Source organism: Coffea arabica, chromosome 8c, assembly GCF_036785885.1.
Source record: "Coffea arabica cultivar ET-39 chromosome 8c, Coffea Arabica ET-39 HiFi, whole genome shotgun sequence".
Lineage (NCBI taxonomy): Eukaryota > Viridiplantae > Streptophyta > Magnoliopsida > Gentianales > Rubiaceae > Coffea > Coffea arabica.
In genome coordinates, this window is record NC_092325.1 from 30,923,481 (window position 1) to 30,947,743 (window position 24,263).

Below are 24,263 nucleotides of genomic sequence, written 5' to 3' on the forward strand. Positions count from 1 at the left end.
TTTGAACTAAATTATAAAGGTGACGGAATCCGTTAAACTTAACGGAAATTGTCAAAATGACCAAAATACCCTTATATAATTAAACAAAAGACAGCTCAAAAAAATCATTTGTTTTATTTTCTAAGTAGAGAGAATTGAGAGTTAAGGGGTAGAATAGGTATATTTGATAAAAATTAGGTATAAAAAATTTTTTTTAGGTTTCAATAAGTCATTTCCGTTAAGTTTAACGGATTCCGTCACCTTTACAATTTAGTTCAAAGCATGAGGGGCCGTGTTGTATATTTTGAAACCATGGGGGGCTTTTCTGTGTATTAGGCTTATCACAGGGGGCTTTTTTGTTTTTAACCCATTCTATTATGAATACATGGTTTTATAGATCCAAAAACATACAGAATGTATTAGACAAAAGAAGATTCATGTGGCAACTTGTATTTATAAACTCATACTATTAATATAAGAGTACAAGTTAACAAAATAAGGATCACATTTCAACTTAAACAAAAGAAATCAGCATCAAGTCAAGTTGTCATAGTATGTAATCATTCCACATTTGCATTGCTATTTCATTCCTTAAACTCTCTCCTTGAGAATGATCTTTTTCAGCACTTATATCTCCACTTTCCTCCTCCGATGGAGATTGACTTGCCAATTCTTCATCCACTTCATTAATGTACTCCAAGTCAGGGTCAAACTCCATGAGAAAATTATGTAATATACAACAAGCAAGCACAATTTGTGATTGTATTTCAACACTATAAGTTGGTTGAGTATCTCCAATGATTGGAAACCATTTTTTCAAGACACCAAATGCTCTCTCAATTGCATTACGCAATGATGAATGTCGCAAATTGAATAGTTCTCGAAAGTTTTGCGGTTGTTGACTTGAGTATTCCTTCAAGTGATACCTTACATTTCTACAAGGTGTAAGAAGTCCCCTTCTCAACATGAATCCAGCATCAACAAGATAATATTTACCTATACAAATATCAAATAGTTACTACTTAATTAAATGCACTAAGAATAATTAACTAAGTATTACCATTAGGAATGATTAATTTATCTTCTCTAGTGAGCGCATTTTTTATGATCCTTGAATCTGATGCAGTTCCCTCCCAACCAGGTAGAACATATGTGAATCTCATATTCAAAGAACATGCAGCAAGCACATTTTGTGTTGGATGCTCTTTTCTACCACGATATTTTGCCGCATCAATATTAGGCACCTTAACGCGAACATGGGTCAATTGCACCCACACAATCCTGACAGTTATACACTATGTTAAAATATAATTTCTATATGAATTTACAATTTTTAAAATAAGTTGTCGAAAAGTTTATATCACCTTAAAATATGGATAAAATCTTGCACTATTAAGTATTTCCGGAGGAACTTGTTCTCCCGTAGGCTGCTGAAGAAATTGATCCTCCAATGCTATAACTGCTCGTAAAACTCTATGAAAATGACGACTAACGGTTTCTCCAGAACGCCGATAAAAGTATGACATTGTGATATTTTTAGAGGGAATTGTTAATATATGGAGAAATTTAACAACTTGCTCTTGCACCATGGCTCTTTGAGTAGGTTGTAGACCACCATGTGTTTGCAATAAGTCACATAAGCGCCTAAAAGTTTCTGGTCCCATACGGATAACCTTACTCAAATATCCATTTGTACTAAGTTGCATCAATAATTCCTCTCATACTAAATGACATTGTGCAGACCAATATCCAATGGGTCGATCCACATAATTTGCATGGCTTAGTTTTCGAGCAATTATCACGTTTACTACATGACAAACAATTTCAGTAGCAACCAATTGTCGCTTCCTTTGTTGAATGTCATATTCTCCATCGACTTCATTTTGTTCCTTATCCATCTAAAAATGTTTGTATTAGAACACTAAATTTACGAATGAATAGATAATTAAAAAGCAAATTTTATTTATTTACAAAGGTTATGGAGTCATTATCAAATACAATGTTAAAATTCTAAATATCAATATAAAAAGAAGTATTTTTCTAATATTAATGTTTTTAAAGTGCTGACATAATTTACAGTAAATAATAAAAATAATGCAACATCCTAATAAATAAAGATGTTTTTAAAGGAAGATACTGAGATATAAATATCATTTTGTCTACCCAAACTTTACTGAAAAATTCTTCATGCTTTAAATTAAGTTGATCAAGCATTTGATTTTTTATGTCTTCATTTTGGTCTCAGCCAGGAACACCTCTATGAATATAAATAGAACTGCTATAGCCTAGGAGATTTACTGATATCAACTAACGTAACCAAATATGATTTATTCTATTGTCATATGACCACCATCTTGTTAGACCTCATTTTGGTTTCGACGATCAGCCACTATTCAAAATAATACTTCTAGTATCATCATCTTGTTAATCATTTCAAAGAAAGATGCATTATTATAATAAAAAGAGGCTAACATATTGTTTATGAACTCTAGATGGATTATTTTACAATTTGAATCTTACATAGGCAAATAAACAAACATATTGTATGCATTCAAATTTCATATCCATTTATCACCACTAAAGCTGTCATGTACCATAACCATGCAAGATATAATCACAAATCAATAATATAAAATCAAGAGTTCATTAACAAGAATTTTATGACAGAAAACGAACAAAAAATTTAGAGTATAAACAATAAGAATCTACACAAAAAAAAATACTTTTTTCACAATGCTCTAGTGAAGACTGAGCAAAGAAAGAAAGAGAGATTGAGTTAAAGAAATACCTTTTGTTTGGTGAATTATGGGTGAAGAATGAAAGAAAGAAAGCCAAGTTTTCTGATTTCTCAACCTGCTGGAAGTATTGAAAGTACATGAAAACCACCAAGAAAGCTTTGTAGTGCTTTTAGAAATCAATTTAGGATATATTGGGAATAATAAATTTTTGTATCAGCTTTTAAAGGACAAACTTGTCATATTAAAAATGTCTTTGGCGCCCCATCATCTTTCCGTCCTTTTCTTCCCACTTTTGGGCGGAAAAATTTTCAACAATTGGAGGGAGACTTTTATCCGTTCATTTCACTTCTCTTCTGCAGTTGTTAAACTCCCAAAGGAAAGAAATGGCTGTCCTTTCTCTCTGAATACTTTCTTTTCTGTCCATTTCACCCTATCCAAATGAAGCCTAAATTAAACCATCAAACCACCACGGCAGCATCTCTTACCAAAAAACCAAGTACTAACAAGACGAAAATCTGCGTCTTCTACCAAGAACCCACAAGTTACAGCCGAGAGCTTCAAGGCTTCAAGCTTTAAAGCATCAATCTCCAGCCTCCAACACCCATTGCTTCGGTAAGAATATCAAGCTACGAAATCCTCCGTTGCCGCCGGATTTGGGCCGTTTCAAGCTTCAAAACTTGAAGTTCCAGCACCCGTTCTTCTCCAATTTTCGTGCTGCCAGCCTGCCACCACATTGAAGTTCAAGCACCAGCACTTCAATTAAAGTCACATGTGAGTCTGGTTATTTTCTTGCTTGAAAATTGATATTTTGGGAGATGGTGATTGATAAAATTGTGATTTGTATTTGGTTTTCTTTGGTATTTGAACATATATTTCTTTTGATTGAATTGAGTTGAAGGGAATTATTGACGGGTCCATTAGGATTTGTGAAAATTTGGTTTTCTTGCTTGAAAATTATTGACGGTTCTGAAGCACCAGCGCTTTGTCTTAGGATTTGTGCTCTCAGAATCATTAACGGGTCTATTAGGTACACTCTTTTTTGCCTTCTCCATAGGAAGCTCTGAAATCGAGACTCTGCTACCACGTAAATCTTCCCACTGAACTTGTTGAAGAAATCGGAACTAGGAGTATTATTATTTTGTAATAATGATTAGAGACTAAATCAGAATTCAGAAGACATTACCACTATCGAACCTACGACTTTCTGCTTAGGAAACAGATGCTCTATCCACTGAGCTACAGGCGCAGATGTTTTAGCAAGTCTCTGGCGGACTTACATATTTAAATCATGTCCCATGGTCGCATTTGAAATTATTTTGATAAATGCAACCAAAACAGAAACATTTATGCCAATAAGCTCCCATTGTGGACCTAAATTATTTGCTAAGCCATTTGCTAATGATGTGACCTTGCACACACAAATCCAACATTTTGTTTAGATGTCAAGAGAAAAGTCTCTTTAACTGGATTTTTTCTGAACTTTTATACACGAAACATGAGGAAGCAGCACTGTTTTATTTTCCAGAAAATGCACACAAATGGATTGTTGCTGTTCTAGCATTAATTTCTGAACTTCTATTGTTGCTTCTGTTATGTCCTTTACCTATGTTTTCATTGGATTTGCACTTGGCCTTGCAAAAATCATTGGTAATAAGACTGCATTTCTTGTGCTGGGCTGGTCTAGCTTATTTTCTGAATGCTAGCTTTATTTTCTTTTATCAAGTGCTGGTCTGGTCTAAATTTCTTGGATTCTTATGAATATTCTAATATATTTGGCAGTGCTTAAATGTCTTCATCTACTTCAAAGAAACAAAGTAGAAAAAAATGCACCGGGTGATCGATTGGATCCCGGGTGGGATCATGGAATTGAAATTGATTCTAATACAAAAAAGTTCAGTGTAAATACTGTGGGATTACTCGAAAATGATGACAATGATTGGTTATAAATTAATGTATTTTTGAATTATTATGATACTTGAAAACGATGAATTGTTACTATTTTATTTTTATTTTTCCATATTTGTTTAAACTTGACAAATGACATTTTAGTAGTTAATTTTGATCTTGAAAATCGTTTTGGATGTTTGGCTTTTTAGTATTTGTGAAGGTTGATGATTATTTTATATTTGAAATTATAATTGTGTAAATTGTGAAGCATTTGCTTTTAAGACTTGAAATCATGACAGATAACAGGTTTATATTCTCTTTTTTATTACTTGTCAGATAGTAAGTAAAAAATGCTATATATTTATGAGTAACTTATTTATTTGATATCTTTTAGGATGTACAAAATGGTATATGAATTTCAATTTCAGTAATTTAGTAAATTTAGAAATTTTTGATGGGATCTTACGATCCTACAATCCGATTCTGTAAAACTAAAATCGATCCTACATGAAATCCCGATTTTACAAACCTTGCGTATGCCTTTATTTTGTTATGTGTACTTAGCTAACTGACCAGGGGTATTTTTTGACACCGCCCCCTGCCATCCCTACCCAAAAAGTTTGATACCAACTTAGTCTCTGTGAATCCACTCCTTAAAATTCTGACCGATCCCCAAATTTCATAATTGCTATGCTCCCCGGACCGAAGCCCCTTCCTTCTTGCAGTCCCATCGTCCGCCTTTCTCCACCGTTTGGCCATTCCTAGGAATCACCTCAAAATCTCATTGACGTCGTCTCTCAAGCCTCCCATAGCTTGAAATTCCTCGCCCCTTTCTTCTCTGCCTCTGAATTCATCTAGGGTCTAAGGTAAGCAGCATTCCCTCTTCTCTCCCTTCTGTCACGTTGCAGCATCAATTGGAACATCGGTCAATCCATTATTGCTCCCAATTAAGTCAGTTGTTTTGAGATTTTGTTTAAAGAATCTTCCTTGGTGCTTTGCTTCTGCTTTTTTTTACTGTGATTGATGAAGCTAGAAGATTGTGGACTCATCCCATCATACCCAAGCTGATTAACAGATACCTACGTTCCGGTCTGTGGAATGTGTTCCAGTTATTTGAAGGATAAAATGCTTGCACATACTTTCTGATATCAATTCTAATATATTCATAAATGCTATGGGGTCTAGAATAAAAGGTCAAGAATGATGTTGAAATGCCGCAGCCTGAGACGAACTAATAATGTTTTTCATACAGCTAAGAGGACTCACATAATTTCCATTTTTAGTAAACTGAAAGAGTGTAAGATATTGAAAATTTCATGAGTTAGCATTTTAAGCAACATCAGTATGCCTTGATGTTGAAATGAGGCTATCTGCAATTTGTTATTTTTTTTTATCTTTTAGCAAATGATACATTGGAATTTGGATAGTCACTGCATCTTTAAGAACTATTAATTACCCAGAAACAGTGTCTTAAACTAACACACACATACACACCCTCTCTCTCTCTCGCTCGCTCGCTCGCTCTCTAGCTGTCTCTGTTTATCATATTTCATGGAGATTTTAGGAGTTAATGGAAGGGTCTTAAACGTGGAAGTCTGTGTCATACACTGATGTTGCTTTCAAGAAGCCATTGCACATCTGCTATTGTAATTACCAATGGTCACATGTGTATCCGGTTTGACTCCCATACTCCCACATGTGGCATTTTTCCATCAACCATGTGGTCTCTGTTTATTGATTAGAAGTTGCCTCTGAAGATTTAGGTTTTTAATTGCAAGGTGGGTAGCCACAAAAGTCCAACTCTTTACCTTAGGACTTGAAAGGCCTAAAAGGCATCCCAGCCCCATAAAGTTCTAATCTTCAGATATCCACTCGTTTCGTGGTCTGAATTGAAATTTTCAATTGGTGAATCCTTATGGTAGATTTTCTAGATAGATTACTAGGGTTTTGTAAGAGAGGTTGATTTCCAACTATATAGACATATTGTGAATGAGTTTAAAAGGCCTGTCTGTTGACACATTGTGGGTTAAAAAGTGGTTAGAATAAATGAATATTTACTTGATGATTTGTTGTTTAGTGTGTTTTCCGTCAGATGTTGACTTTTGGCTGCTTGAAATTCAAGGATACCTCAATTTCTCTCCCTCTCTAAAGCAAGTTGTTATTCAAAAGTTAGCAAAACGTGGCCTGTTGAAAAGCTGTGAATCCCATTTATTCTCGTCTTTCAACTTAGGTCTGCTGACTAATTTATGGAAGTGAGTTACATATTGTGAATGGGCTTAAAAGGCCTGTGTGTTGACATGTTGCAGGTAGAAAAGTGGTTAGAATGAATGAATACTCACTTGATGATTTGTTGTTTAGTGTGTTTTTGGACAGATATTGACTTTTGGCTGCTTGAAATTCAAGGGTACTTCAATTTCTCTCCCTCTCTAAAGCAAGTTGTTATTCAAAAGTTAGCAAAACAAGGCCTGCTGAAAAGCTGTGAATCCCATGTATTCTCATCTTTCAACTTAGGTCTGATGAGTAATTTATGCAAGTGAATTGTTCATCAATTCTAAGAAAAACTATCCCCAGTTAGTCGAAACCAAAACCCTTTCATTGAAATAGCTATCGTCTTTTTGCTTTCTCTATGACCATGCAGTTTGGTCAGCTTCGTTCCCATATATTTGTCTTCATGAACAGTAATTGATTAGATTATTCAAAAAATGTTTTACATTTTAGCTTACTGCATTTTTTGTCATTAAGTGCTATTTTACTTCATGTTAACTGCCTTGTAGAAATTTTAAACTAGTTATTTACGAGTATTTGTCCAACAATTTCTTGTGTTTTGTTTTTTAGATTTTTTTTTTAATTTAATGAGAAGAAACCCAATATAGATATGTGTTTGAGTCGGCACCTTGCTATAGTTCTAATTTTACTTGTCCCCTTGTTAGTCATGTAGATATCTAGTTAAAGTTTTGTCATAACCATGCAAGTTGCCTTGTTTATTATGTAATTAGGTGTGGATTTGACATTTAAATTCATTGAGAATTCACTCTATAAGTGTTGTATCGTATTGGTTGAGGAATTATAGTTGTGAAGTGCCTAAAGCTTGTAGTGGAGTGCCAAATTGCTGGCCTTATTCAAGAGGAGGCAGTACTTATGTTAAGAGGTGACTAGGTCTGAGGACTGATTTTAGGGGGTACACTTCTGAGAAATTTTCCATTTTGGTTGCCAAGAATTTGAAAAATAAAGAAAGAAGATGACAAATACCATGGTAATTGAGTGAAAATTAGTAGTATTAAAGACAGAATAGGACTATTGTTTGTAAATTGCAATTTTTTTTGATAACCATCAGTTGAACCAAAGTAGTAAGTGTCTGTTGTCATGCATCAGCTGCTTTTCATTGCAAGCTATTGTCACAATGGTACGGTATGTAGGGCTGGTGCTTTTAAATTTGTAGTTACTAGTTCATTGTCTTGCTCTCAAATTGTCCTCACTCATGAATGAGAAGAAGAGAAGGTTGAAAGGATTGTACTGCTCATTAGCTTTGTCAATATTCTCATTGTAATTGGAAAACTGCACACAACACAATTGCTGGTGTTTGGTGTATTTATCTCCTTGATGTTCTAGTGGGATGCCTATCAATCAAGTTAAGTTAGAAGTTCTTGTTCCGAGCAAAGATGACTTGACGCAGCACGAACACTTGGTAGGCACAACAACTTGATAGAAAAACCCAGATATCGAATTTCACTTGAATTTAAAATAGCAACTTGGAATAGGATGAGAAAATATGCTTAAGAAGATGAAAAACTTATTAGTAATTCTAGGAATCACTCCTAGGAATCTTTAGGCATCACACCTAAAGTTAGGATGTATCACACAGTCCTAAGAAAGACGTTGAGTCTGCAGGAAAATTTTATGGACGAAAAATCTGCCTTCTCTTTGTGGAGAAGTGGTTATTTATAGATACTAGAACAAAACCAACTCCAATCCTAATTAGGACTCCTAACTAGAATAGAATTCTAGTAGAATGCTAGAAAGCTAAGCTTTTTTATTCCCCATAACAACTAAAATATTAATTACCAAAATTAATTACTAAACAGAAAATTATCATAAACATAAAATTCCTGTAGCTAACCAAATAACTAAAATACCCTTGATGGTGAAAATCAGAAAACAAACTCAATAGGATTCAAACCAACTCTCAAGTTGGTTCCTTATCATCAAAAGCATGCCAAAAATCAATGCTTGGGCATTCGACACATCCTTCCACGCCTTCTATAAACCTTAGTAGATTTTTGCCACTTATCTCTATCATCACTTCTCACTACTTCCTTTCTAGGGTCCATCTTTTAAGACCTCTTTCAAAGGAATTTGTAAGTTCTAGATTATGTTCAATTTGATTATTGTACCACCCCCTACCCCCCAATGTCCCTCCATTTTTGCAATAATCATGATTTTGGATAATCTCGGTATCTTTAAGCTTATCTTTTAATTGGAGAATTCGTTGATCCTGTTGGTTTATATACAATTACGATTATGCATACGTTGCTATTGGGCAATTCTTATAATCTTATCAGAGATTGATTTACTTTTGTAACTATCATGAAATTACTCCATTTTTAAGGCCCTTGTATGATCACTAATTTCTTATTCATTTTTTTGGTGCTTTCTTCTAGCTGCCGCACCTATCTCCACCATCATGGACTCGTCAGCTTCTTCCCCTCCTGACACTAAACCCCTCGTTCCCCCTGCACTTGCAGTTGAAGTTTCACATGCTGGTAACCCTCCATCACCCACTCCAGTCGAAACTTCTTTAGGTGTGTACTGCCAGCCCTACTCTGCTGCCTAAAAACTTGACATCGTGCCAAGATGTAGGAACTAATATTGAGCTAGATGTTTGAAATTCAATAAAGACAAAACCATCAGGTAGGTTTAGCTAATTATGTGATTAATAATTATCTGCTGAGGAAATATTTTTCCCCACTGTCACAACTCTCTGGTTTTTCTTTTGTACCCTTTTCTTGTCAATCTATGTTAATGCACTACAAACATGTCGAGGGACATAAGCAATAGAATGGACTGAGAATGAAAGTAATTACACACGCCTGACTGGAAGATTGTGTAAATATGGTAGGTGGTTACTATATTTTTTGGTAGACACTCTAAAACTGTTGTTTATCTATTGAACAAACATTAAGAATTTTGCTATCTCCTCTTGACTGGAAATTGAGTTAAATGTCCTTCAATCATATGCTGGTGAACTGATTCAATTGTTCCATTTTGTTTCCCAACCTGACAGGAGTGGTTCATAGTTTGTGGTATTGCTTCAGTTCACTGGGTATGTTGGTACTTCTTTACGGGGTTGTGTATAGTGTACACATCGTGGTCAACGATCGGATAGTTGAACCTATCTTGGGTTATTGGATTGGGTATTGTCAGCAAATACTGATGTTTTGTCTATACTACTATAGAAGGCATTCTCCATATCGGTGTATTGGGAGACTTGTAAAGTCTATGGTTGAGGTGATTAGTGTCTCTGTTGCTTTGGCGCTCCGGCAATTTGTGGGGTATAATATCAACAACCTTATTCTGTTGATAGGATCCACTATTGTCCTTCATGGCTTTGTCCAGTTTATGCATGTGGCATACGATATAAGTGCATTGGACACATTGCTGGGACTACTCATGCAAGTTCTCATTTATACCATGGGTGGAGAAATGTACATGGCAGCTGCTATGTATCTGTCTTGTCTTGGAGTTATTGTCTATCGGTATGCTTCCTATTCTGCACCAGCCTTGCCTGTTCTAGAATTCAAGGGTTTGGTGTCCCAGCGTTGCTGATTGAAGGTTTTGCGGGGTCTATTCTGCTCCTATACTAGCAATGATCACTCATTGCAACCCAGCTATAGGCCCCTTACTGAAGTTTAAGTTGTTTGAGACCACGCGGACAGCAAATTTGTATATGCGCGCTCGGATTTACATCTAGCGGAAAAATTGTAGTTCTTTTGGAATTACGCCATTTTCAAGTAGCTATAGAAGATGGAAGGTCTTACATGGAGCGAAAGGGTTTTCTTTGCCAATTACTGCAATGACTTGATTAACAGCTATGAGCACACCGACAAACTTGAGGAATTTTGACCAAAATAAATGGCACTGGAGGAAGAATGAAAAGCTCAATCACTGCATACGCTCGACATTCAATGAACATCAGGCTGTGCAGGGGCCAAAGGGCTTCTGGCGATCCGATTCAATTAGTAATGCAACGCCAACACAATTTTTTAATTGTTTATAAAACTAGAGAACTGATCACAATAGTTAGGTGGAATATAATTAGAGAATTCTACTTAGTCACGTGGTTTATTTAATCAGAGAACACAAAAACTTAAATTTTACTAAATTATCTTTGAAGTGAAAAAAGAAGGATACATGAACAAAAAATTAGAGCTGATTAGCTATAAACCAGTCATTGAATAGGCATACAAGCGTGCCTCCCAATTCTTATTGTTGGCATTCCACCTCTCTTCTCCAAGCAGTTCTTTGGTCGCGTATGTTTGTTTAACTCAATTTGTTGAAATCCAGACCATTAATTGAACTGGCAAGGTGTTTCTATCACGGTTTAACCAATCAAATTAGTTCTATCTCGGTTCAATGAATTTTTTAAAAAATAAATTATGTAAATATATGTGCACAGAATAAGATCAAATGGACTACATAAAAGCTCTATTTGATAAAAAGTTTAATATTTTCAAACAACTTAGGCTTTCACAAATAAAAATTTTAAATTATAAGTTCAAACAAAAAAATTCATCTCAATTGTATCTACCAAACTATAATTTTAAATCCTACCCAAAAACACCATAATATTTCGAAATTAAACAAAATTCATGTCTTTCGGAATTAGATATTGTAAGTTAAATTTTAAACCATGTCTTTGGAAATAAAAGGTTGCAACTTTGTTAAAACAAAAAAAAAAGGGGGAAAGAAACTTGAAGCCAAAGGAAGTCAAGAAACTAGAAAGTAATGATGAAAACTTGATAAGAAACAAAAGATGGGAAGAAAGTGAATGGGTGTGATACTTAATGATTAGTCTTTAGGATTAAGAAGAACGTACTTCTTTTTCATCAATTTAATAGACAAAAAAAAAAAATCACCGATTCAAAGGTTTATCCCAATTCCAATGGTTCTCACGATTCGCACCGATTCTTAAGTCTAATCAACCAAAAGTATGTACCAGACTGAAGTCACAGTCGGTTCGCAATCGCCAATTGAGTTTCGAAACAATGGTTTAACTTTGAGAGTTAAAAAGGAACAAAAGGATCCACCTATTGCTCGAAATGTTTTGAGAAACTAAAGCAAGCGGAACTCATGTCTCAGTTCTTCCTTGCTAGTTTGTGAAATTAGTGGAACAATTGAGTTAAAAAGTACATTTGATTTTAAATCTTAATTTTTTTGGGGTAGAAAAATCGAAACAAGGGCTATTTTTTTTTATAAATTAAATATTATTATGTTAATAGAAAAAATGCTTATTATGTAATGTATATAGCTTTTCAACGTTACGGTAGTAGTTAGGTACCCAATTTCAGTGTGGGTACAACAAATTTAATTAGTTAATTCTCATTTACCACTTTGTGAGCTACATTATCCTAAGATGACTATAGCCGAACATATGTGACATGTGCAATAATGGCTTGCTAAGAGTAATCTTTTCTACCATTGACACATTAATTAAGCACTCCATTTGGCTTTGGCACTTGAGTTAAAAGAGTTAGATTTGACATAGGGGTTGAGTTTCGTTGGGCCTAAGCCTGAATTAGTGCTATGTACAAAAGTCGCATTTAAATGCTCATTTATCAAATAAAGTTTTAAAATCATTTTTACCACACTTATCAAGTAATCCAAACTAGATTTGAACTAGGTCAAGTTTTGACCTAGTTATTCACAAGTTCAAGTATGGCTTATTTATACTCCTACTTCACACCAATGCTCTTAACGAGGATGTAGTAATATTTTTAATTTTCCGTTCTTTAAAGAAAAAGCCATTCAAGTTTTCGAACTTTATAATATATTGCATTTGCATAACATAATCTGGTCTATCAACTGAACCTTGAATTACTAATCGAGTTGTAGATATTGACAATTTCCAGTAAACAATAAGCAAAGCATAGTTTCCCTTTTTCTCCTGAATTCTCAATCTGCCTTGCTAGATCTGGTCCTAGGATATTAAAAAACAAGAACAACAGGGTTTTTAGTAACTCAATAATGACAATAACAAAACAAATAAAATAAATAGAAAAATACATAATTTTACGTGGCTTGGTTTAATTGACGTTCACGAGCGAAAGGATAGTATGTTTATTATAACAAAAAGAGAGTACAAAAGAAAGAGTACGAACCCTAGAAAATAATTCCAAGGTTTAAAGGCACTTAAAATTGAAAATATAAAAAGTTTAAATAACACAAAATGCTTAACGGTCCAAAAGCCTATAACTTGCTCTTTTGGTTTGATGTCTAACCAAAACTCCTCTTAGACTGAGACATAGGTCCTCTAAAACTCTTTTGGACTGGTGCCTATGGTACTTGAGTTGATGTCTTTAGCACATTTTAACTCATTTAAATCCACTGTATTTATAACCATCAAAAGTAGACACTTCTTTGTAATACTTCTAATGGGGGATACAAAGACAAACTCAACAAATCTCTATCTTGACATGTACCCAACATCGATAAATAGTAAACAAGCTCCACATTTTCCTTAAAAGTTCCAACAGATCCCAACGAACCACAAAAGACCCCAATGATCCACCAACGGACCAACAAGTTCTAACGAGTCAAAACTCATGAAAGATTCAACAGATCCCAACGGGCTAAAAGCATTAATATAGTAATCTTGCTCCACATTCTTCTCAAAAGCCACAATGAGTTCCAACGTGCCAATAGTTCCTTTTTACGAAAAACCAAACTGAACTCCAATGGCTCTTTCTTCACTTTTTGTAGCGCTAAATCAACATCCTGGAATTGATATTGATAGTTTGTCATAGTCATCAAGAACTCAAAGCCTGAAGCTATGATATCAGTTTGTTAGGTTTGGTCTCAGGATATTGACCAATGAGAACAATATAGTTCTTGATAACTCAATAACAATAATAACAAAGCAAATAAAACAAACAGAAAACACAACATTTTACATGGTTCGGTCGAATTGACCTGCATCCATAGGCTAAAGTATAGCAGATTTATTATAACGAAAAGAGCAAATAGAAAAACACAAAATTTTACATGGTTCGATTGAATTGACTTGCGTTCACGGGCAAGGGATACTAGATTTACTATAACAAAAAAAGAGTGCAAAAGGGAGAGTATGATGCCCTAAAAAATAATTCCAAAATTCAAAGGCAGATAAAATTGAAAATACAAAAGAGTTTGTTATAGTTATAATACTTAACAGCCAAAAGGTCCATAATTTGTTCTTTTGGTTTGATACCTAATCAAAACTCCTCTTATACTGGGACATGGGTCGTCTAAAACTCTCTTGCGTTGGGGCTTACGACACTTGGACCGGTGCCTTTAGCACACTTAAACTCATTTAAGTCTATTGTATTTTTAACTATCAAAAGGAGAGATTTTTTTTGTAAAACTCACGATATGGGATACAAAGATAAACACAACATGCCTCACTAAGTTAATTATGCTTGCAAGATACTGAATTATGACAAGGCTTTTTCTCCTCAAGTACGAGTGCTTCAAGAATTGCTTGAAGAATCGCTCATGTAGATGGCACATTATACTAGTTTGGGAGCCAACAATAGAAGAACGAGTTCTTTACCTCAGTTCCGTGTCAAGATCGCCATCAAAATGCCATGTGAAGCATATGGCTGAAGACATTTTCAGGACGGCTGCTTCTGAACTTGGTAAGTACAACTTAGAAAGAAACGCAAAGATTTCGATTACTTGTTGTATTGTTTTTTAAAATATTGACCTGCCATTCTCTTTTTGGTACTTTGGTGACCCCCGCCCCGTTGCATTTTAATTCCCCCCCCGCCCCGTCCCCCGTCCCGTCCCGTCCCGCCCCGCTTCCCCTGCGGGGGCACCCGTGGGGTTAAAATTTTTTTATTATAATTAAATTTGAGCAAATAATCATGTATTAAAATATCAATACATCACCAAATTATTATTCATTGTAACTTCACAATTGAAACTCATAAAAATAATTAAACAAAGATTATTTGAATACAATCTAATATGATAAAACAAATATAACTAAAATAATAAAGTTTTCACTTTTGATACAAATACAATCACTAAATTATTATTGTGTTTTTTTTTAAAAAAGTGTTATTGTATTAAGTGTAGTTAGGAATTTAACATAAATGTATTAATAAATTTAGTATAAATAATTAATAAATTTTATTAATAGACATGTATAATTAGTAGTATAATTGATAATATCATTATATATATAATTATATACATATATATATATATATATGTATTTTTTCAATCGCGTGGCAGGGCGGAGGGTGGGGTGGGGGAGTATACCCCCATCCCCCGCCCCATTTCTAAACGGGGGGAAAAAATTCCCCTGTCCCCGCCCCAATGACCCCCCGTGGGGCCGGTGTTCGCAAATGCCCGCCCCCGTTGCCATCCCTGTTGCCATCCCTATTTGAGAGACAAGAACGTGATTAATTTCAATCCATGCCACTCCTAAAAGCCAACAAGGTAAGGCAGCTGTTTGCATCGGTAATCATCCAATCTGTTTATGCCTAAACGGTCATTTTGTACTCGAGGCACTTAATGCTCGAGGTAAGCTGGTCATCTCTTGGACTTATGCGTTGGACTTGTAGACACTAAAATTTCGATTTTTATTTAATTTTTATTTTAATTTTTATCATTTATGCTTGTTTTTTATTTTATTTTATTTCAATTGACTAAGTTTGCCAAGATGATAGTTAGTCTTTATTTTATTTATTTTAGTAAATTAGGTTCATCATTTTTTTAAGGTATTCTTGCATTAAATTTTGGAAAAAAAATTCTTATAAAAATTTCAGTCTCTTTTGTCTTTTCAAATTTTTTTTTCAAAATAAAAATGAATTTTTGTAAGGTAAAATCAAAAAGGGAAAATGTAACATTTGTTATTTATCCTAAATTTGTTTTGAAAAATAAAAAATTAAAAAAAGGAAAAATATGTGGAGCACATGCATAATAGATAAGTAAAGGCCATGCAAACTAGTTAAGTGTATAAGGCAAGAGTTAGACAAGTGCCCTCATTTTTGTTGACACCACAAGACATTCTAGGCTAGGTGGCATGAAACTTGTTGATTTGGGAGAATTAGGAGAAAAAGAAAAAGAAAAACAAGAAAGACTAAGGAAGAGCAAGAGAGGGGCTTTGGATAAGAGAAACTGAGGGAGAAAGAAACAAGGAAGAGGCTACGGGAAAAGGGGAGAGAGAAAAGAAGGTTACGGACAACAGGGGAAAGAGTGATTGAGAAAGGTGACGGCTAGAGAGAGCAAGAGAGAATCTGGGGCAGTGAAGGGAGAGAAAAAGGAAGGAACCAGGGAGTTTTCGGGGGGAAGAGGAAGAAACTATAAAGCCAACAAGAACACAGGGGTTTTCGTTTTCTTTGAAAAAACTGAAAAGAGAAGAGGAAAGAAGCTACGGGAAGGAGGGGGGAAAAGGAAGCAAGGAAAAGAAAAAAGAAAGGCTAAGGACCGAGAGAAAAAAAGAAAGAAACTAAGAAGAGAAAGGAGGAGAGTTTTGGACAGGGCAAGGAAGCATCTGCTTCTAGGGTTTTCAGTATACTAAAATGGACGGAGGAGGAAGAATTCGTAGAGGTAGAGGTAATGGGGTGCTGGCATTTCTGGCGCTCCACGCCGTGTGCGAGTATTGCAGGCTGGAGAGAAAACCCCCCGTCACTGCTGGAGTTGTGGCCGTCAATACGCTTATTTACTTGAGGAGACTGGGTTTCCTCGATGCTATGCTGCCTACCCTCGACCAGGTCTGGTTCAATCCTGACCTCATTCTCAAGCACAAGGATCTCAAGCGCTTGGTGTTGTCAGCATTCTACCATATTGGTGAACCTCACCTCTTTTACAATATGCTTTCGCTTTCATGGAAAGGGATCCAGTTAGAGAATTCAATGGGAAGTGTTGAGTTTGCGTCCATGGTTACTGCATTAGTTGTAATGTCTCAGGGCATCACTCTATTACTAGCCAAATCTCTTTTGGTGTTCTTTGACTATGAGAGACCTTATTACAATGAGTATGTAGTGGGATTCTCTATGTGCTCTTCGGGATGAAAGTTATTTAAATTCCCAGTCTGATAACTATGCATATGTGCATGGGCTTCTGGTGCCAGCGCGTTTTGCAGCATGGGCAGAACTGATTCTCATACAAATGTTTGTTCCTGGTGTCTCTTTTCTGGGCCACCTTGGTGGAATACTTGCTGGTCTTCTGTATTTGCGTTTAAAAGCTTCTTATTCAGGTCCGAATCCTTTGACAAGGCTTTTAAAAGGTCTTACCAGCGTAGTTAGTTGGCCTTTGAGGTTTGTGCAGCAGTTATTTAGGTTTCAGAGGAGATGAATGTCAGGGAGAGGGATTGTCGGTGGAGCTTCGGGAGAGTAAGAAAGGGAGGGAGGGGTGGTTGCCGAAGAAAGAAAAAGCAGCAAAAAGAGAGGAAAAAGGGAAAACCAATGAAAAGAAAAAATTTCTGCAGAAGTTTTCGTCAAAACAGGCTGGTTTCTGAGGCATATTTGGACCCAATTATCTCCTTCCTGGTTGCTTGATTTGAGCACATTTTGGTTTCTGCACAAATTACGAAATCAGAGGAGGAAGTCTTTGTTTAGAAATGGTTGGCAAAAAAGACGTGGAAAGCCTTTGAATCGAAGCCCTAACTTACGGACTTGTCCCTGATGCACCTCCACTGTGACGAAATTTGTTTGACTTCATCTCACGAACCAGCCAGCATCAATGTTTTTAAACTCGGACCGGTTAGTGAACTGGAGAGGTGGCCGGTTCGCGGTTCGATCGGTCCGACCGATCCAACCGGTCGGTTCAAAGGTTCACTGTTTTTTTTTTTTTTTAGTGTTAAGTACTAAGCAGGTTTCATTCTACACTTGAACTTTACCAACATAACTTAATTTAAGTTATGAAAATAATAAATTTTCTAAAATTATACATAAAACATGGAATGATAAATATAATTAAAATATCATAATTCACGACAAGTTTTCATAAATTCATTATAAACATAAATAGATACAATCCAAATGTTCACCAATTATCACAAATAAAAACACAAAAAATAAATAAATTCAATATTGAAATTCTTTTACAACCCTTAAAAAAATCCATAAAAGAGTTCAAGTTAAAACAAACTATTTGAATAGCAAACTTTTATCAGTGGCATGATAAGCAACCACACCACCTTCACAATTTCATCAACTTAAGCTGAAAAAGTTAAAATTTTATTATAAAAATATAAATCTAATTGCTCAAACTAAAAAAAACTAAAAATTTTTTAAAAACAAATATACAGTTAAACACATAAAAAATTAATTGCTACTAAACATTACTAATTAACATGTTATATTAAATTCAATGATCCTATACCATTAATTATTTTAAATTCAATTATCAATAGCTTCGATTATGGGCCAACTACCATATTTTTTACCAGCCCAATGTTATTATTTGTAATTCCTACCCAATTCCTACACGGATGTGCACTACTTTTGCAAAAATTTCATCCTTAATTAATCGAATAAAAATAAAACAAAAATGAGGGAAACATATGAAAATTGAGGGGAAAAAGAAGAAAATGCAAAAAATCAACTAAAGATAATAATATAGAAAAAAAACCTTGAAAAGAAAAAAATTAAACTTACTAAGATGTTGGAAAACAAGAAAAGTTGAAATTTTCAACTTGTTTACAATCTGCTAAAGATAATAACCTGATAATAATGGTGAAGACTTGAGAAAATCTTGTTGTGGATATTTGGGTTAAAAATGGTTAAGAAGAAAAAATTGAAAAAAAAATAAGAGAAGAACTTGATGTTTTAATATATTTTTTAGTCAAATAAAATTCTCAACAAACTTAACTACAGTCTAGCGGTAAGATTGTCATATCCAAACTTGGAGACCCAGGTTTGAATCTTAGCTACACCATTCTTGATATTTTGTTGAAGAATTTAAAAAATCGTCGGTTCACGGTTCTTAACGGTTCGCACAGTTCGTCCGGTTCATTCGGGTTTCAACGGTTCTCCATGAACTTCCGGCTTTAGCATTAGACCGGACTGGTGACATGGCCGGTTTTGCGGTCCAACCGGTCGAACCGGCCGGTCCGGTCCCGTTCTGAAAACATTGGCCAGCATTCTAAGAAGCATTTTGCATTGTCAAACCTCACAAACATTTCCAGGTATCCATGGCCTTCATTTGTTCTGATCTAACGCATTCTTTTTTAAAGATTAAAATCCATCTTGTGTGCGAATTGGCGAACCTTTTGCTGGGGTTCAATGATTTTTGTTCCATTGCTTTGCCATGTTTGATCTTTCTTGATTCTCTTGTTGTTAATCTCCTTTGTGTTCGTGAATCTTGAGCATTTAAGTTTTAGAAGTAAAATGTAGAAGTTGCATAATCTTGTTGGCTTGGAACTTATTTCGGATGAACCCAAGAAAGTTGCAGAAAATTTTCAGATTTTGCATGCTCTTGTCCTCTCAATTTTTGTGTTTAAGTATTAAAGTTTTATGTCAGAAATTGGAAAGAATGCTTGGTAATCTTGTTATTTTGGTCCCAGTTTTGTTGGTCTAGCCGTTAGTTGTGTTTGGATTGCATTCAAGAACCCAGAAGAAAATTGCAAAAGCTTTCGGTTGCATAACAATGAACAAGAAAGCTGTGATGACTTGCATGGGAGCTTCAAAAATTGCACTTTAACCCCTAATTTTCTAAGTAATGCTACTATGGCCCGAAATTTGGAAAATATAATCAATTTTATCCTTTCAAAATGTTAATTTTCTTTGCTATGTTTTAATGTGATTTTTGGACAGATTATTTGTAAATTTTAGGATGAAATTTGAAAGTTTAACAATTTTGATAGGTTTATAGTTTTTTATTTGAATTTTTGTAAAAATAGTTTAGATTTGGGCAATATGTTTTGTTTGGAGTTTGGTGAGAGGGTTTTGATTTATTTTTGTGAATTTTATCATTTAGTTTTGGTAGGTTTCATCTTAAACCCTAAATTTATTTTATTTTAATTTAGACCCTTAATATTTATAATACTAATAAATTGGCCCCTCAAACTTCTATAATTGTTTCATTTAGGTCCTTGCATGTTTTAATCCCTTGAATATGGGTTGTTTACTTTTATTTAAATGCTTTAATTGTTCAACATCATGATTATTTCCATCTCTTATGATTATTTGTTAATTAAAGTGGTACCTTAATCATTTTTTTTTTCGTGTTGGAAGATAGAAAGAGAGAAATTTCATTAGGTCACTAATTCAAAGGAGGTATACTCTACTCTTTATTTTGATTTTATTTGATCCTATGTGCTCCTATGTGATTTTATATGTGTAATTGTATGCTTTTTGAATGTTTTTATTTTATTTCATTTATTTATTTATTCACTTTATTTGTTTTAATTTTGTATATTCATTTTAATTTAATGTTTGATTATTTAAGAGGCATTTAAATGTCAAATTGTAATAGTTAGGGGGTTCAAGATATGTATTTAGATAGAATATGTAATGGTTAGGTATTTATTTTATTATTTATTTTATTCTTTTCCACTTTAGATTGTAGTTAGGGCCAAGAATATAATAGTTAGATCTCTATTTGCTTTATTTGCTTTGTGTGTTTTGCATACTTGTGTGTTACGTGTTACTTGCTTTTTTAGGGTCTTGCATTTAGATATCATACTTATGTGCTATGTGTTTATTTGCTTTTGTTATGTTTTATATGATTGGTTTAGTTATAATGAATGTGTGACGTCACCACACTAGTCCAATGCTAGTTGTGGCCTTTTTTTCTTGTTTTCTCGCTAGTCCAATGCTAATGGAAACTTATAAATGTGGACTAGTCCAATGCTAGACCCTTAGGGACCGTCTATGCACTAGATCATGTTTGTGTGACAATCACTACATTTCATGCATATTTTTACTTCTTAGAATCCTTATCATTTTGCATGATATTTCCCCTATGTATATCCCTTATCCCTATGTGTGAGACATGACATTAGACTTGCATTTCATTTAAGGAAAGTTAGAAATAGGTTAGTGCATTTACTTGATTAGGTTAGAAAGTACCCTTTAAATATGGGATATGGACGAGTATGGCTTTCTAGCCTTAGTACGCTCGTATTCCCTCTATAAAAGGGAAAATTGAGTCACGAATTTTAGCACCCGTACCCATTATGTTGCATTCCTCTATTTTAGGTCACGTATATTTGTATGTTATAATTTTTTTTTCTATTTTTTCCAAGTCTCATTGATTGCATATTCATGACCTCTTCAAAGAATCATTTTTGGGCGTCGCAATTAATGCGATTCGCACCAATTAAAATTCGAAGAGACATACCCTTCCGATAACCATTAGGTCTATGTTTGCATTCATATAATAACATCCAAATGTGATAAGTTTCGATGTTAAATTAAGAAAACTTTTGACTAAATCACGCAACTAGCCTTAACTAGGTTGAAAGGGTGCCTTGGATTTTATCCTTGCATTCCCTTTCTTCAACGTGACTCCTGAACACTTTTATCTGATTTTCGAAAACTTGGAGTCGTTTAAAAATGGTTTTCTTTACTTTTTTTTTTATTTAAAATTCATTTTAGGTGACTTGGTACACCTTAACTCAATACCAAGTGGCAACTCTTATTTTTTATTAAAAACCCTTTTTAAACTATTATTTTGGGACAAAATTGTTGCACTTTAAGTCCCGTTTTAGGCCCTTTTGCTTTATTTATTCTTTACAAATCAAAAACTCATTTTTTCTCAAATAAATCCAAATTTCTTTTTATAAACCCGTACTCGTAAATTTTAATTTTTCATTTTAAAAAAAGGGGCGCGACTGGACAATGTTTCATTGTCCCAACATTTTAATGATAGAAACCTTTGAATTTGAAAATGATGTTGGTCTTAGCTTGCATAGTTAATTCTCTTTACAACAATTTAATTGGATGAATTAACCATCACTTTGATTTTCTGAATTAACCATCTTTTGCCGCTTAAATACTTCCCGTGGATCCTTCAAAAAAAAGAAGAAGAAAAACTTTCCGTGGACACTTTTGCAGATCTGCAGTTGCTTTTAGAGTAAACATTTTGCGAATACTATATACTATACTATACAACAGTAGATATTACTATTCATATTGACAATTACAAATCTCACTTTCGTTTTTTTTTTCTGGGGCAAATAAAGAGGGGTGAAAAATGATGAAGTAAATAAATTAGTTATAACTTATAAGCTCTATTCAAATCCAGAGTATTTTTTTTCTCAGTCAGAATAGATTAGAATAGTAATACCTTATAAATTTTAGAAATTAATAGACAAAAATAATTGAGGGCTCAAATCTGTTAGTTTCAACTAGACAAAGATATTGAGTCCTCCACCACGCCATGGCTACAAATCACCAATTGCATAGGACACAAATAATGTCCCAAATACCGTACCGGGTTTGCCCATCCAAGAAACGGGTTAATCTCGAATGTCCGATTTGATTTGCTGGGAAAGAATGCCTAGAATCATCATCACGGCCCCTTTTCAACCCCCACCATCACCACCACAGCCACTGCCATTGCCTATCATAGTCCAGCATCAAAAAAGGAAAGAAAAGAAAAGGCGCAATAAGGGTATGATCATACCCTGTCAAAAACACACACACATACAGACGCATATTGACATGTATAGATATGCATACCTCTCTCTTTCCCTGGCTCCGCTGTTCCGTTTTAAAGGGTTGCTGGTTTTTTAGCAATCAATGGCGAAATCATAGGCCAAGTTGAAGGGGGGCAACCACCCTTGAAGAAACCCCGTACTCCTCTGCTACCTCATCCATTCTTCTTTTCGAGCTGTTCATGAAACCCTCACAGTTGGGGCTCATTCGAAAAAAAAAGTTGTACAGGGAAAAGGAAATCTAAAGAGAGAAAAAAGTAATAGCAATAAAAAGAAAAAAAGGGGGTAATTAGAACTTAGAGAAAATCCACAAAAAAGTTTTAAAAAAAGGGAAAAATAAATGCGCAGAGGCGGAGGCTCAGATTTCCCTATCATCAGAAAAAAGGCTAAGCCCGCCATGGCTACAAAAACACGATGTGACATCTGCCCAGCCAGGATACGGGTTAGCTCAAACTCTGACTTCATTTGGAAGAGGAGGATATCATCAAAGTCACTGATTATAAAGGTTTTAGGATTTCAGGTTTTTGTGGACTCACCAGGGAGGTTTGTAGTTTTATCTAGCGACCATCAAGAAGGGTTGTTTGTTTATCTTGAAATCATCGACTGTGTGGTTGCAGAGAGGGGCAACAACCCATCCCCAAACTCCCAACCTCCCTACCCCAAACTACACTGCCTCAATCGAAGGAGACACATGGTTCAAAGATAAGAAATCATGACCAGAGAACAGACTCCATTAAAAATGGCAAAATCCATGACTTCAGCAAAGATCCTCTCAAAAGCAAACAGAGAAACAGCAAATCCATAGAACATATCTATTGTTTCAACAGATTCTTCAACAAGATGTTTGAGAAAAATGAAAAATCCCATGGGAGAACCTCCCACAAGAGATAGGGCAAGATAGCCCCATCTTCTTGCCAACAAAATGCTCTGCCTTAGATTGGCATCATAATCTATGACTCCATAGCTGTCATACCTGCTGGTTTTAACCAGCTGCTGGCCATGATTAGTACCCAACAGAAAGGTGATAGAGGCAAAGGTGGAGACAGCTTGTCACGGGTTGCTTATTTTCCTACAAGCCAACACATCCTATGGTACTAGCGAACGTTCAAGTCTTAAACTATGAATGGTTGACTAGTTCAACCTAAACACAAACTGCGTGGAAGTTATGCGGAAGCATAAAAGTAGTAGGCAAGATAGGAAGTAAGTGTGACAAAGGAAAGTTTATATTACACTCAAGCTCTTGTACAAAGGTTGCTACAAATGGAAAGGGTTTGGCCTATTTATAGGCAAGCCAAGAACACTACATATCTCTAGAGAATTCTAAAAAGTGTACACCTAAACATATTCTCTAGAAATCTTTACACAAAGTGTATGTATACTTGGACCTTAGAAACTTCTATACAAGTCTCATCTTATCCTCAAGGTTCTAGACCATTTCACAAGGCTCTTGGATAGCTTAGAACGCTCCACAAGCTTCTAACATATTCTACACAATTCTAGTAACTTGTGGCACAACCTCCATGCCTTAGTCAATCCTACAAGGCTTGGCACTTAGTTGGGAGAATGAGATGTGAGTCTAGTAACAGTCCCAACTTTTATGCCAGGACTACTATGTACAGTGCTGTAGAGCTTGGCCAACTGTGCCTAGTTGCGCACACAGTCTCCACCTTTCTCTTTATCACACTTCTGTTGGATACTAATCATGGCCAGCAGATAGTTGAAACTAGCTGGTATGGCAGCTATGTTGCTGGATTCATTGGAATCACATCCTCCATTGGTATTTCTTTTGGAGT

The 24,263-nt window shown here is 35.0% G+C and overlaps 2 protein-coding genes and 2 long non-coding RNA genes across 6 annotated transcripts; 2 read left to right on the forward strand and 2 right to left on the reverse strand.

Moving 5' to 3' along the window:
- Positions 1–466: 466 nt before the first annotated feature.
- LOC140013910 (uncharacterized) lies at positions 467–1,232 on the reverse strand. The gene is made up of 2 exons (XR_011820759.1): positions 1,040–1,232; positions 467–975 (listed from the first exon to the last, which is right to left on the reverse strand). It is a non-coding gene; the product is annotated as an uncharacterized lncRNA (long non-coding RNA).
- A 3,946-nt stretch (positions 1,233–5,178) lies between these two features.
- On the forward strand, positions 5,179–10,644 carry LOC113705550 (uncharacterized). 3 transcript variants are annotated; one of them, XM_027227444.2, is made up of 3 exons: positions 5,179–5,470; positions 9,263–9,364; positions 9,886–10,644. In XM_027227444.2, the coding sequence occupies exons 2-3, from the start codon at positions 9,286–9,288 to the stop codon at positions 10,425–10,427; spliced, it is 621 nt and encodes a 206-aa protein (XP_027083245.1). In that variant the 5' UTR covers positions 5,179–5,470; positions 9,263–9,285; the 3' UTR covers positions 10,428–10,644. The 3 variants fall into 3 exon arrangements, 2 of the variants coding, with proteins under 2 accessions (XP_027083245.1, XP_027083244.1); XR_003451903.2 differs by having other exon boundaries at positions 5,194–5,470; positions 9,263–9,512; XM_027227443.2 differs by having other exon boundaries at positions 5,194–5,470; positions 9,263–9,403.
- Positions 10,645–15,899: 5,255 nt separating this feature from the next.
- LOC113705957 (rhomboid-like protein 14, mitochondrial) lies at positions 15,900–17,483 on the forward strand. Its single transcript, XM_072064074.1, is given in 3 exon segments — positions 15,900–16,859; positions 16,862–16,882; positions 16,885–17,483. Coding segments are annotated over 3 exon segments (771 nt in total). The 5' UTR covers positions 15,900–16,387; the 3' UTR covers positions 17,163–17,483.
- Positions 17,484–22,016: 4,533 nt separating this feature from the next.
- On the reverse strand, positions 22,017–23,805 carry LOC140013222 (uncharacterized). Its single transcript, XR_011820293.1, has 2 exons — positions 22,496–23,805; positions 22,017–22,376 (listed from the first exon to the last, which is right to left on the reverse strand). It is a non-coding gene; the product is annotated as an uncharacterized lncRNA (long non-coding RNA).
- Between the last annotated feature and the right edge of the window lie 458 nt (positions 23,806–24,263).

Bases quoted from the DNA above. Each gene is read 5' to 3' on its own strand.
- LOC113705550 (XM_027227443.2), top strand. From the start codon at position 9,286: ATGGACTCGTCAGCTTCTTCCCCTCCTGACACTAAACCCCTCGTTCCC. The intron at 9,404-9,885 runs GTGTGTACTGCC...CCAACCTGACAG, and splicing joins TCCAGTCGAAACTTCTTTAG to GAGTGGTTCATAGTTTGTGG.